The sequence below is a fragment of the Cynoglossus semilaevis genome, chromosome 11 (assembly GCF_000523025.1).
Source record: "Cynoglossus semilaevis isolate Cse_v1.0 chromosome 11, Cse_v1.0, whole genome shotgun sequence".
Classification (NCBI taxonomy): Eukaryota; Metazoa; Chordata; class Actinopteri; order Pleuronectiformes; family Cynoglossidae; genus Cynoglossus; species Cynoglossus semilaevis.
In genome coordinates, this window is record NC_024317.1 from 14,830,519 (window position 1) to 14,845,934 (window position 15,416).

The window sequence follows — 15,416 nt, forward strand, 5'->3', positions numbered from 1 at the left end:
TACAGATGTATCAAATCAACCGTCGCAAATCCCACCTGTAGTTTACAGTGAGTTAATTCTCAGCCCGTGTGTATTTCTAGTGAACATTTTTAAGGTTTTCCTTCTCTCGCATTTCACTTTTTCCTCACAGTCGTGTCGACAGTCTCTACTCAACTTCTTCTTTTTCTTCTTCTCTCTCTTTATTTTTTACAGCCATTTACTTCCTCCCTTCCTGCTCCTCTTTCTCAGCCTCCCCTTTTGCCCCATACTGTCAGGCTCCTTCATACAGCAGTAATTACATGTGGCTAGTGTCAGGGGCTGTCAAAATACGAAAGCCACCCATACGAGGCCGAACGAAGGGAAGGAAGGAAGACAGGCTGGAGAGGACAGAGAGGCTTTGGATCAGGAAGGCAGTGAAGGAAAGAGGAGGAGCACTTTTTTACTATCTCACTCGTACGCAGGGAGGGTAGCTTCTAATTGGGCTGAGATGGCAGGAGGTACTGGCTTGCAAACACTGCAGATCTGGACACTGGCCACAGGTTTGAAGAGGCTGACAACATGTTGGTGTGTGCTGTTTTTTGGAATGGATTTTAAAGATGATTAGATAGAAGTTTAAAAGTCCCAAACTGAAGTCCATGTTGAATCCTGTATTTGCTCTCCTTCAGCTACTCCTGTGTACAAATACAGAGTATCAGTGAGTGTTGGCTTCAGCAGCACTGGAGCAACAACAAAGTCATCAGAGGCAGTGGTGTCCAAGGGCAAAGGGCCACAGAGCCATTACTCATTANCCACCACCACAACCACACACTCCCCCAACCTCCACCCTCACTCCACTCTCATTTATTTGGGTTCTATTTTCTGTCCCGAGTCTCCATTACACCGGCAGACACAGAGAAAAAAAGTTTTTCTGGCTAAAACTTGCTTCAATGAGAGGCTCTGAGAAAGGCCAAACAAAACAGACCTGTGTGTGTTTTTTTCTTTTTGTCTCTGAGAGATTTCGAGGACCCTCTGATTGAGGTAAAAAGCCGCAATTTGGAGACATCAGATTGGATTGTGTTTGCACTGAGAGCCTCCACCAGACAACAACACAGAAACGACAGCTCCTGGTTTTTCTTTTTCTTTGTCTTAAAAACCAACACGTGTCGATGTGGTTGGACATAATATATGGGCTGATTATTGTCATGATGACTGGACCATATTTCTCCTGGTTGATGAGGCAAAAAGACATTTAAATAACACTTATTCAGACAACTACCATTTACTGGAATAAATGCAACCTTTCTATGTGATATCATCTAGCCTGGAACCGAACGTCCTTATTTATGGCCACCTCGAAACAGTAGAGGTTACCAATTTCTCATTTTCAAATTGCTCTTATAAGTTGATAATTATCTTGTGGCTTCCAGCATAATGATCACAATTTTTATTGCATATTTTATGACATTTGAGTTTAATTAATTACAGAAAGATTAAGGCATACAAACAAAAGACGCAAAGGTTATTGTTTCAAATATTGCTAAAAATAAATTGATTAATTGCAGTTAATGTTAACCTAACCCTCAAATAAATCTGATTTTTTTCTCCCCTGTCTTTGAACAAATAAACAGGCAGTGTTATTGTTATTTATTAATATAATCATTTAAATGGGAAGTTTATTATGACTTTTTTTTTTAAAAGAAAGCAGCTGAAAATCAACTGAAACTTAAATATTTATTTTATCAATCACAGCTGACAACTTGGTTGCAGAGTTTCTGCTCTTAAACAAAAACCTCATTGACTTCTGGTGGGTGTTTTATCATCACTCCGACCAAGAGGCAGTTAAAATCTCTAGTTTCTTTTTCTTCATTCCATTGTCTTGGATGATTCTGAAAATAGACCAAAGGGGAGGGGTGAGAGAGAAATCATAATAATGTCTCAGTATGGCCATTACATTTTATTTTACAATGCTGAGCAGAAAGACGATGGGTGGATAATGTCGTATGGGACATTAAAGTTTCTCAGTAGCAGAGCAGCGGCATGATGGGAGAGTTCCGCTCCTACAGTACCAGACTTTATACGGCCTACTTTATATTATTTCCCTGTGATGCCTCCTTCAGTTTCCTCCACATTGATATAAAGAATCATCAGGAATTGGAGCATATGTCCACCTGGACACGTCCCCCTGCTGGACAGATGCTGTAAATCACAGTGTGTCTACATCTCAACATCCTATAATTTATCTTAGAAAGGAAGTACAGTTCCCAGGCTGCATTAAGAAGTCTGTATTGTATTGTATTCAGTGTCCACGGCTGACGTACCTATACTCAGTATTCGTGCAGGTACTGCAGATAGAAGCTACTGTTGAAGCAGATTTTCACTTGGGATTGAAATTAGAAGTTCCTCAAAGGAGGTCTGTGAAGGTTCTCAGACATTCAGTTTGTCTTAAGATATTCAGAGAAAGACAGTTGGACTAGTCCATGGTTCTTGTGTGGGTTAACATTAAGCACACCCTCCTCTGACCTGTAGGTGGTGCTTTGTACGTTTTACTTTGAGATTCTTTCCGCAGGCATAAAGAGTATTCACAAAGAATCCTGCTAACACCCTTAGCCTTGACTTTAGGCTTAGACCAGCTAACATGAACGTTGTTAGGTCTACTTCACACTGATACTTCATTTAGAGAGACATCTTCACATACGTATGTACATGTTAAGGCTGCGTATTAGCAAGAATCTGGCGGCATGATACGTATCACGATATAGGGAAATGGTGCGATATATTGCAATATACTGTGATGCTATAGGCATGACGATATATTTTTTTATACATTTTTTTTAAAACAATTTATTTTGTAGATAAACTGTTAGCACAGTATCTATAGGATCTATATCTATATTTGTATGTATTGGATTTGGTATGGTCTACGGACTACTAAACTCTACTCACTACAAGCAGTAACAATGACAATATCAACATGGTCTGGTTCCTTTGGATGATCATTGTTACTTATTGAAAAGGTTGCAGCAGTTCTGCGCATTAACAAGATGTGTTACTGCTGAAAAAAGACATTAGTCTGTAAAAGGAATCCAGGTAAACAGATGGAGGGGGCATTTAACAAAGGGGGGGAAAATGCTCACAGAAGCAACTTGAAAGTGCTGAACAAGATGTTTGACTCCTCTCCTCTCCTCTCCCTCTCATCTCCTCCTCCTGCACTCCTTGCCTTCTTTTGCAGTAGCCACTAAGCAGGGATTGTGTCTGTCACAGATATACTTAATCAGTTAACTCCCCACGGAGCTCAGCTCACTCACTACACACACACACTGTCAGCGCCGTTCAAGGCATTAGGGAATTTAATAGCATGTGTGATTGAGTGTAAGGGTGTGTGTAAGAGACTGAGGAGTGTGTAAGTGTGTTAAAGTGCGCTTCATTTCCTGGGCTGCTCTTATTATCTGCAATATCTTTACTTTTTGTGTTTGTGCTGCAGGTTTACCACTGTTTCAGTGTGTGATACGTGTCAGCACAGGTATACACAAGTGTGTGTGTGTGTGTGTGTGTTGTAGACCTCTCTTAGTGTGTCTGAGTGAATGCATGGGTGTGTGACTTCATGTTGAGGAGTATTATTGTGCGTGAAGTTGCTTATTAAGACCAGAGCTCCCTGCAGCTACTGTGTCAAACATATCTCTCGCTCTCTCTCTCACACACACACACACACACTTATTCTTTTCTCCCAGACCATTTGAGGGATGACAGGAGGGAGCGAGGTAGTAGAGGTGTGTTATATTGGGATGTACTACGATACAATAGACAATATATTGAGTTGTTTTTAAACAATGTAATTGTAGGAAAACTGTCAGCATAATGAAATAAAGGAAAAAATAGGGAAGGAATTATTCCTTCATGACATGAACACCATTGTCCAAACGCAGAACCAGAGGATCTGTTTAGATAAATTAATAACAGGTTCCCAGATCTTTGACCCTTTGATATGAAACCAGATTCATGATCACTCAGCATTGTAGTATTTTACTGGCTTGTGAAGAGTTGTCGTTTTTTGTCTGACTCGTACATCCTATATTAATAGGTTTACACTAGAAATGTAAGCCCACCCTTGTATTTATAGATATAGTGAATTAGCGGTGCTGTGGTATTAGTGACATGTGGAACAATCGTACCTATAAAAATATGTAAGGAAAGTGAAAAAGTCTTAACGACAGGAGATTTTCACCAGTAATAATAAAGATGCTCTAGATAATGTTGGAGATAGATCTGTCAGGTCAGAGGGGGAGATGAAGACCCCACAAAAGAGTTTTATATTTTATTCCAAGTCTAGACTCAAACCCACAACCCCCACAGTGTAAGATGGCTGTCCTTCCCAAATCAAAATAAACCAAGATTTTTATTCCATTTCCTTTGACATAACACATTGACATTATTATTATAATTATAATTATTATTATTATTTACTTCTAATAAATCACTTCATCAGCCTCCTCCATCACCTGACACTACTGACAATAAACATGTGGTATAAAATGGCTGTGTGTTGTTTGTTACCTCCAGCTGGTTCTACAGAGGAGGAGCAGTGATTAACAGCAGTAACCATTAACAGCAATAATGCTGTCATTAAAAATCAGTCTCATTAATGTCACTGTCTGTGGATAACGCAGTAGAGAACGTGTCGTCACATCATCTGGTCCTGGAGAGGCCGGGGATTTAAACATGTCTGTTTTTTTTTCTTTTATTATTATTCTTTCTCCTGTATGTTACTACTTCTTGTAAAAGTCAAAACAGTTTATTTCTTCAAGTCGAAGAATAAAGCTTAGAGAGTGGCAGCAGTCAGAGTGGTTTAGTGAAGGTGTGTGTGTGAGATAAAGAAAAACAGCAGCAGTCAGAGTCATCTAAATATATTCAGGGGAGATGGGAGGTAGAGTATAAGTAGAGTATAAGAGTATTATAAACCAGCCACTTCTATCTGAAAATATAATGAATATTAGTAATAGTACTGAGTGAAAGAGTTTTCAAACACAGTGAACAGAAAAGCCAAACAAACTAACAGTCCAAAGCACTCGTTTTTATAGATTTGCTTCTTAATGTACCATTGTATATTTTGTAAATTTGACTCAGCTGTAGGATTGGTATGAAACCCCCCACCCTTTTCAGGTGACATAGGAAACAAAGATACCAGTCGGGTTGGTAATCTGTTGCCGTATCCCAGTCGGGTCTCTGTATTAACCCATATTCAGTCATGTTGGTACAGATTATACTGAAAGCACAGAGTCTCAAATAGAGACCTATTATTCCTACCATGTCTTTTTAATTATATTTACTCACCACTGATGGTGAAGTGAAAGGGCAGAATTTTACAGACTGTGATTAAAGATAATTACAGTTCACATGACTTATGGAAAATAAACTCATGACAAGTCATGACCTTTATGAACTTCATGTTCCATTTGTTCACAACATCGCCATTTGTTTTGTTTTTGTTTTTGTGATTTGTTTTTTTAGAATTCGAGACGAAGCACAACGCCTTTGTTTGCATTTAAAGCATGTAAATTCTCCTTTTGAGGATGTTTGATTGTGAAGTGTGAAGGCTGAAGAGAGGAGGAGGTGAAGAGGAGGAAACAGAAACAGACTGATGTCAGTAATGTGGAAACGTGGCTCCGCTTGGCCTCAGCCCATAAACTGTCAGAGGTAATGAGACAGGGTGAAGGGACAGCTGTGAAGGGCAAGAATTCACACAGGAGAGGTGAGAAAAAAGCTAACATGAGGGCAGAAGAAAGTGTCAAAGGCATCAAAGAAGGAGGTGGATATAAATTAATGGTCGGAGTCTTTAGAAAAGATAATGAGAAGTGACACCATGTGAGAAAAAGCAAGAGAGGAGAGGTGAAGAAAGGAAGGGGTTTATTCGAGGTGAAATGTGGAGAGGCAGAATTAAAAGATTAAAACAGTGAGTAGTGGGGCGTCATCAGCATAAGGGAGAGAAAGGATATAATTTAGATAATAATAGCCAGGAAAATAAGATATGATGGTATAAGATTGGAAGGAAAAGAGGTCTGATGATGGAAGAGGACCAGAGGTTGGAGGAGATTTTAAACATAGTGTCGGATGCCCAAGTTTGGCAGACGGCTAAAGGGTGTGCTAACCCTTGTACTAGGGCAGAATCCAGGTTCTCTCTGGGCTAGAAGGATGGATGGTTGATGGATGAACCAAAGGTGCATTGTTTTCTTAGGTTGGTTTCCTTTTCCCTGACTTTTGAACTGGACAGTACAAAGGTCCTTTCCATTTGTTTAGAAAACTTAAATATTTCCCTGTGATTGTTGTAGAACAAAATGTATCCTGAATATTCATTAAAGTCCACTTTAGGACTGGTTTTCAAGGTTGGTAGAATAAATGGAAACACAGGTCCTACTTCATTAAACACAAGACGAAACTGAGGGTACTGACACCTAAAGGTGTAAGGAAACCTAAAATGTAAACTAACAATATTTAAACTAATACCTAACAATTTGGTGATAAAATAGTATTTCTTGCATGCAAATTTCTAAGCTGTAAAGCAGGGAGTAAATCATCTCTTTTAAGCAGTGACTGAAATGTCAAAGTGATGAAAGAGAAAGAGGAAAAAGACCTTTTAACCCATGTAATAAGTTTAGGCTGCAGCCAGTTGCTCTGTCTGTCTCCCTGCATTGCCTTGTTCTAATAAAGACAGCATACAAATTCATTTCCCTGGAGGCCTTTTACATCATTTCCTGAAGAAAATTAGTCTTTTCACAATCACAGCAGGCCAGATTGACAGTTTCCATTACCAGACCCTTGTAATTAAAGGATTTGTACTAATAGTAAATTCATCATAATTCCTATGGGCTATCAAGTCTCTGTCAGGCCATTTCATTTTCACCGCAGTGTTTCATTTTAAAGCCTTCAGGTTTGTGTAGTGTCTGTGCCTTGACATCTACACCGCTGTACTGAGACGTGTGGGTGGGAAAACACCCAGACTGGAAATGTGAGCAGAACATTCTGGATGGTAGGGTCTCTGTTAAGTGAATGGAAGAGTTAAAATTAAGAATGTCCGATTTTTGACAACTTTTTGACAGTATCCGATGCCATTATCAACTGTTACCGATATAGTGGGGGCAGTGTTGGCCTGGTGGTAAAGGAAGTCAAGCTTCGCCTGCTCACTAAGGTAATGGGTTAAATCATTTAGCAAAACCCATGCATTGTATTATAAGGTTTTCATTACCACAGAAAAAACCAATAACAATTCTTACAGATATTACATTGTTATGCTTATATTTGGCTATTATTATTATGATTATGATATTATTGGACATCTTTGGTTAAATGTACTGTATGTAGAAATTACTTAAACATGGTATTTGCCAAAAGTATTAATCTGAGTCATTAGTTATTTTATTGAAGTGAAACAGATGTGAGAAATGTCCACTGAAGGAGACGACACGCAGCTATTCAGTGGAAAAGTGATTTCTGCTTCAGAGACGTGTGGTGGCAACAGAGAAGCTGTCCTTGGTAGGGTTTCAACCCAACAGGTTTACACTTAGAGGACGACAGTGAGAGGGCGGCTGGTGACAGCTCAATTCACAGGAAGTGTGCAGTCTCTCTGACTGATGTGAAAGTGATGAAATTGATTGACAAAGATCGCATAACAACTTATAAAGTGATTGACAAGTGACATGTGTAGTACCTTGTGTAGAAGAAGACAAGCCATCATAATGTTTCTTCTTCTGCACTTATTCTAGGTCAGCCAAGGACCGTGGACTGTTGACATTGGAGTGTTATGACAGTCGCCTGATCACTGAGAACTACAGTGTCTAAGTCCACCCATGGTTGTGGTGAAATTAGGTTAGGGAGGTGCAATAAAAGGAGGTAGTTCAACTCCTGAGGTCATTAGTATGACTTACATCCACTTCCTGTAGACTTCAGCCATCTCACCAAGTCTGTCAGACACTCTGACCGTAACCTGAACCTGTGTGTTCTAACAAACCAGAAAACCCATTTCACATGCGTGTCAACATGTTTGATTCATGGCAGAAAGATATATAAAGTATGAGTGAAGGACACTTTTGAAGTTGCTGTAACTAATGAAAAAAATATCCAGTCAACACCAAATGAACGCCAACAAAGCCCTGGGGAAACTGTGAGTGACCTGACCTGACATCAGTCATGTTGAACCAAATCCCACTTAACAAGCCAAAGGTAAAATGAATTTATGTTCAACAAAACTCCTGCAGCACTCGTCTGTCCATGTCACAGCGCTACTCACAAGCGATGATGTTGCCATAGCGATTCTTGTTGCGGTTCTCTTCCTTCTTCGCTGTTTCCCAGGGGGCAGTCTGTCCCTCTGCCAGGGCCTAAACACACAGAATAATTTCATATTTAATAAAGAAAACTCCGCAGTATGCATGCACATATGGCTGTGCCTACAGTCTGTACACGGACACATGGAGTCGGAGGCACTAACATGAATATTAATGGACAACAGATGAACCAATCATTTTAATTCACTTACGGAGATGAGAGTCGTGCAACACACACTGCAGGAATGTTAAATTTGTACATTTCATGCAATTATTCACAACGTTGGTTCATTTTCGTGTTATAGATAAACCTCTGACCACTAGTGGATAGTACAGGGACTGCATATATATTTTTTTATGTTTATCAAAAAATCTTGCAAATGCTTTTATTTCTTCTGTAGAAAAACTCAATATATCGTCTATTGTATATCGCAATAGACCCTACTGTTGCCCCTGTATCATAATTTATTGGATTGTTAATGTTTGTGTTTTTTTAATGACTGACATGGAAGGTTTTATGATAAAGGATAACAGAGTTCCATATCTATACATATATACAGTATATGATACTAATATACTTCATCTCACTCTCACTCCCAGCACCTAAACACACACTTGATGGGAAAATCACATTCTGCTCCCGGAACATATCAGTGGGTATAAACCAAAATGACAGGAGGCAAATGAAAATATAAGACACCGTGTCACAAAGGGACAATTTTCCACACACATGCAGAGTGGATAATAGGAAATATTCATTTTGATGAAAGCCAAGTGGAGTTGGAGAGGGGTGGGGGATTTGGGGACAGACAGCCCCCACGTCTTTTGAATCAAAAAAGCTATGGAAAGAGGCTCTCAGTGGAACGTGAGCACATGGTTGAATACCCATGACAGGGTAGGATTATAAAAAACACGATAAAGTGAGCTGTCCAACAGTCAATGGACGGACAAAAAGACATAGGGGGGAAAATACAACCACAGACTACTGAATGGAAGGAAATATAAATATGGTGTTGTGAAGAAGACTTAAGGACAAGTATGAAGATGGGACGTTAGGTGTACAAGCTAGAGGAAAAAAATATACACATCTGATGAGAGAAATTGGCAACTAGAGAGAAGAGAAGGATTATTTCTAATATTATATTGAAGGAAATAGAAGACGGTTGGTGATTAATGTCATATCTGTCCAAAAGCCAGAGAGTTTTTTTTTGTTGTTGTTGTTTTAGAATGTTGGATGTGGTGCATTCAGGAGAATGTGTATGATTTTTTTTTTTTAATAGTGTAGCTAGAATTCAGATTTTGTGATTTTGCCGAAGTAAAGGACCTGGGTTGTGGTGAAAACTGCTAGAACCACAGAACAAACATTCACACCTGTGGTCAGTTAAGTTGAACAGAGGGGGGAGTCACAGAGCATGGGTGGGCTCACATGCTGTTGACCAGTCCAGCACAGGGTCACAGATACAGACAAACAAACAGGTCACATTGTCATCCACACCTACAGTCAGTTTAGAGTCAGTCCTTGATCTGATCTGCATGTCTTTGGACAGTGGTTGAAAACAGAAGTATCACAGACAAACATGTCTTTTTATATGTTTTTACTACACTTTTATAAGTTTAAACCTTAACCTTTGTCCTTCCATGTTTTAATGATGCTTGTCTCTCAACAAAAGGCAAAGAGTGTGTGTGTGTGTCTGTTCTCACCTCATACTCCTCCTTAAAGCCATAGCCTTGTCCACACTTCATCTGGGTGATGTGTTGGAGGAGGTCTGCCACTCGGATAGCCGGTTGGAACTGGCCAGCCTGGAACTGACCTGCAGGGATGTAGCGATGGAGAGGGAGAGGGAGAGAGAGAGAGAGAGAGAGAGAGAGAGAGAGATGGGGGTAAGGTTGGAATTAGGCTTCTTCTCATTAGTAGTTCATATTCAGAGGTCTGTCAAATGTAACGCGTTGACAATGACTGCCACTTACAACTCCATTGTATGAATTCCATTCTGTCCATACACCTGTCTTTGCTCTTATACATGGCCAATACACATTTTTCATTAACGCTTAAAAGTATTTTCAGTATCAATATCTATATATTTTCTTAAAAAAGTTGTGCCCCAATAATACAAATCTTTTATTTGTATTTCCTGCCATATTTCTTTCTGTTTTGTTTGTTTGTAGTTTCCTTATTTGTCCTTCCACCTTATTATTTATATTTTGCTAGTTAAATTACCACCGATTATACTTATATTATATTATATTAGAACCATATTTTGAAACTTATTTCTCACAAAGTCTTGATAGGTAATGCAACCTTGACAAGCATGCTGGGTAATTAAGTGAAGAGATAAACCACAGCTGTACTTGACTGAGGCGACGACGTACCACTCTGGTAGGAGAGCTCCACAGACTCACAGCCTCCATAAGGAAACTTCTGCAAGGTCAGGGAGGGCTGGGAGAGTGAAGCCTGACTGCCATCTGCACAAAGAGCAAGAGAGAATAATATGTCGTCAACATATAAAGGAACACACTAACAGCACTCACTACTCTGTACTGATGGATGGAACTTTGTCCTCCTTCCCTTTGTCCATTATCTGTCGTATTTGGACGGGAGCTTAGGCTTCATTTACAACGATAAGAAACACATAACTGTGACTGAACTTCCCGGGAACAGGAAGGACGGAAAAGTAATGTCTAAAGACGAAGAACCAGATTAAATAGAACAAGTACAAAAGAGAAGAATAGGTGGAGAACACTATCAACAAGTACCAGAGGAGGTAAATGAGAAGACGGTAATAACTTAAAGCCTGAGCCCCAGAGCGAACCAGCTCATGTGTATGTTACAGTCTGTGTGTGTGTGTGTGTTTATGTGAGTCTGGGAAGGAAACGGTTTGTAATATAAAACTGCCTGACTCTATGTTTTTTTAATGGAGCTATTTGCATGTTAATGATGGCTGTGGATTCATTACTGGCCTAAAGTGGCTCCTCCATAAGCTAATCTAAACACAGGCTTCCCTAAACGAATGAAGAATGAGTCGGCCACATGGGTCAGTCTGCAGCTCCAGGGTGTGTGTGTGTGTGTGTGTGTGTGTGTGTGTGTGTGATGTTTCCTGTTGGAATGAAGAGAAATAAAGGCAGGAGGAGGAAAGGAAAGGAGGAGTGGGCTGAAGACAATACAGATGTAGAGAGAGGATGAGAAAAAAGCCAGGTCAAAGGTCAGAACAAATGTGAACTGACTGTCTGTCTGTCTGTCTGTCCACTGACACGGAACAGGATTGACCTGTTACTCCTGTTGTCGGAAGAGAGATTATTTCCGTACTTTTTATTGTTCATTTTTGTGTGTGTTTTACTTGTTGTTGTGTATTGATCAACTAGATAATAGACAGATAATCCAGATTATTGAAGATTATTAGAATATTATCAGACTGTAGAGCAGCATCAACAGTCGTACAGTCAACACAAAGCTGTGCAGTCGTTTGAATGAAGTGGATTCTGTGTCACTGAAATCTCTATCTATGTAATGCACTTGTTGTAGAGAGAGAGAGAGAGAGAGAGAGAGTAAAGGCAGACGTTCATGTTTATTTGTTTATTTATCTACCTGTGAATCAACACTGTTCCTGTTTGTTCGGCCACAGCTCCGGACATTAACCTTTGACCCAGTAATGATGTCATAAAAGGCTGTCAGCTGCAGGTCTGTTGAACCAGTGCATAGATGCAGAGAAACGGAGTCACTGCCAACTTGACTTCATGTCCTTGAACTTCTACCTGCATCATTTGTGGACCGTGTTATTATAGCAGTGACTTCCATGGTGAACACACTGGTTTTATACATCTGATTTAAACGCTTTTGACCAGATAATCCTGTGCATGTGACTACCTACTGTTCAGTTTGTCTTCTCTAGCTTTTAGTCTACCGCTGTCTATGCGCCTCTGTCAGTATGTGTGTTAGTGTGTGTGTACGTGTGTGGGCGGGCGGGTGGGTGGGTGGGGGGGTGGGGGGGGGTGTTTAAGCTTAGCAAGGTCAAATATACATGAAGCCAGGCATGAAATGGAGTTGTAGCTGCAGCTCTACAACTGTCTATGATGAAGACGTCTCAATGCTAATGGGGGAGATTTATTGACCCCAGTCACAGGACTGTCTCCATATGTATTCAAGGGTGTGTGCGAGTGTGTGTGTGTGCGTGTCACAGGAACCTGCTGAGCATGCACTTCTCACAACTTTGACGGTGACAGAATGAGTGTTTGATTGCATGTGCACATACAAACAAATGAAGGCCGTTCACGTCGCGGTTGAGACTGTCGCTCCGTGCAGTCCTTCACGCTTGGCCATGTGCTCTATAAAGTCCCCCCCCCCCCAACCACCACTCCTTCTCCCTCTTCCTCCTCCTCTTCACGCATTGACACTTTATTAAGACCTGACTTTTGGATGACTTTGATTGCTGACATCACAGTAACACTGTGACATCTCAAGTCCTTGCTCAAAAGCACTGAACCTGTCTCTTTAGCCGGAACACTACACAAGCTTCAGTAGCTCACACACACATTTGATAAACTGGCAAATGGGTGAACATGTTGTTTCTACTAAACTGCTCAGATCTGACTGTTTTTGTGACAAGAGCACAAGAAAAGTGTGTGGAATTGTAAAAGTAAAAATCATTATTTTCAGGAAACATCATCATCCAACTGTAGGAGCTACATGATGCTAACAGACAGTTGTCGGCCAATTAGAAGTCAGTTTCCCATCCAAGTAATCCTATGAAGTAAATTATACTTCCATAATACTGTTAACTGTTGACTGTAGGGACAGTCTGTCAACATGGTGGACAAACGTCCATTAGAGGTTAATGTAAGAACAACGATTCCTTCTGTGTCACGTTGTCGAGCCGTGAAGTTATTGCAATGAAACAAATAAAAAAAAACAAATTAAAGTGTTTTTTTTTTTTTTGGTCACTCCATTTCTCCTTCCTTCTGTGAAGCACAAGGGCGAGTCCAGCTGAATTTTATGGCCACTGCAGCAGAGCCAGGCCGGTGGAATTCTCATCGGTATGGATGAAAAATTGCCTTGATATTTGAAACACATTAGAGTCTGTTGTGGAACAGTGAGCCGAGAGCACAAAAGATTGAGAATACAGGAATGGTCGAGCTGTGGTTGAAAAAGAAGGAGAGCTAAGAAAAGGAAAGTCATGGAACGGGAAGGAAAACTTTGATGGCAGTTCAAAAGAGAGGAAACTGAAGAAGTAAAAAAAAGTCTAGAATATCCGCAAATGGAGTAGAAGCTAGAGCACTGTGGATTAAATCAATGCCGTGTTTATGGTAATAGATTGATCATTGGACAATTTTCCCACATCAATTGAGGATAGTTGTTTCTGTTTATGGCCCCAAAACACCTGTATCCCAAAGGAATGATGTCGGAAAAAGTATGAGGGGTGCCTCCTTTTGGGGGCGCCAGAGCACTACGGAAAGTGCAGATTAAAAAAAAAAAAACGAGGCGTATGTTGGAGCATGGACCACAGGTTTGAGTAAATCTTATAATAGTCTAGGTTTAGAAATAAACATTTAGTCATCATAGAATAAAATGGAGGTATCTGAGCAAATTTATCAAACATTTAACATTTAAAATTTGGTCTTTGTCTGTGTGTAAATGCATGTGTTGGTTGTTTGCGGTCCAGGGGCAGTTGTTTGAAACTCCCTGCTGTACTGCAGATGTACAGTAACTGTAATAGGGCCAGAGTCTGTAGAGCTGAGTGGATAAACAGAAAGATGAAAGACAGTGACTGATGTAAAAACAAGTGACAGAACCGTTTACTCCTATGGAAAATAGAGGTTGATCACTTATAAACAACCTGGCTTTAAACTTGCTCTAACCTCTTCTCTCTTTGTTCTAAAAAGGGCGACAAAAACCTTCCTCTTTATTTTATTTTTTTTTTCTTGATGCCTTTATTGGTGTGTTTGGACGCCTTTCTTTTTAATTAAGACCATGATTGTGAAATCTACTGGAATGACTAGACATAAAATCAAAGCTTGGCTGCACAGAGGGAGGGCGGCCACAGGGAGAACAGCCTGAGTTGACTGGACATGATTATAAGCTGTGTGAGCAGCAGAGTCAAGCAGCAGCTAGAAAAAGATGGCAGAGACTCAATCATCCCTGAGCACATAAAGGTTAAAAATGACTGTCTCTCAACCCTGGCCCTACCGTCAATTACCCAGCACTGCCACATTATGGCTAAACAAAATGACTACCATTACCCATAATCACCTTACATGTAGCCTAATGCCATGCTGTACAGGCCTGGGAGAAATAATTGGCCTTCAGTAATGCTGAGTAAGAACCACTTACAGCACATCCAGAGCCGAGGATAGAAATTAGGAGCTCTCTGGCTCTGGGCTGTACTGTTCCCCACTTCAGCTGTGTACGGGCACATTTGTTGCTCAGCGTATCTTCGAAAAAAAAAAACAAGTATAATTTGGACCTCGCTTTCTCCACATACATTTTTAATAAAGTTCACACCTCTTTACATGGTTTTGTTTTTGGACCTACAGTGTCCTGACTGTCTACATATGACTAAAACAAAAGGTTCTATAGGGAATTAAACGAAGCGCCACTAGGGAGAACACAGTTCCATGTGAGTCAAACCAAAAGAACCGGAGCGTGAACGTTTCTATTCAACAACAAGAGTTCATAGAATAGGATGTAATAGCCTTAACTTTTGGTTTTATGTCTAATTGACGTTTTTACAGAATCAAAAAATGGACTTTTGGATAAAGACTCAGACCTTTACCTCTTCGTATTCTCAGATTAACGCAAAAAAAAGTGAAATTATCCGTTCAGTATTGTTAGTAGTAGTTAATCAAAAATATTTTTTTGTATGGCTGCCAAAGATAATAAGATGGTCAGGTGTCAAACAAAAAAAAACTTTTTACACCTTGATTTTTGACACATGTAGCTCCAGGCATTTCATTGTGGTTCGTCCACAGTCACAGTAGAAAAACAAACAAAAAAAAAAGCTTAAACTTCAGTTCCTCCTAGAATAAATTGGACACAAGGTAGACATATTTGTCACTTCTTCTTACAATTAAACATTCATACATCGCTGTGTCCTTTCTTTTAAAAGAGCATCACATTGAATAAACAATAAATCAGTTCCTATTTTTCTGACATCA

The 15,416-nt window shown here is 39.9% G+C and overlaps 1 protein-coding gene across 5 annotated transcripts in view; it reads right to left on the reverse strand.

Moving 5' to 3' along the window:
• The window catches only part of ptprt (protein tyrosine phosphatase receptor type T), a 168,835-nt gene that overhangs the window by 22,119 nt on the left and 131,300 nt on the right, over nucleotides 1–15,416 (reverse strand). For all 5 annotated transcript variants that reach the window (XM_017036662.2, XM_017036661.2, XM_025059885.1 and 2 more), the window contains 3 exons: nucleotides 10,641–10,733; nucleotides 9,972–10,081; nucleotides 8,237–8,324 (listed from right to left, as the gene is read on the reverse strand). In XM_017036662.2, coding sequence (XP_016892151.1) covers nucleotides 8,237–8,324; nucleotides 9,972–10,081; nucleotides 10,641–10,733 — 291 coding nt within the window. The remainder of the gene's footprint in view (nucleotides 1–8,236; nucleotides 8,325–9,971; nucleotides 10,082–10,640; nucleotides 10,734–15,416) is intronic.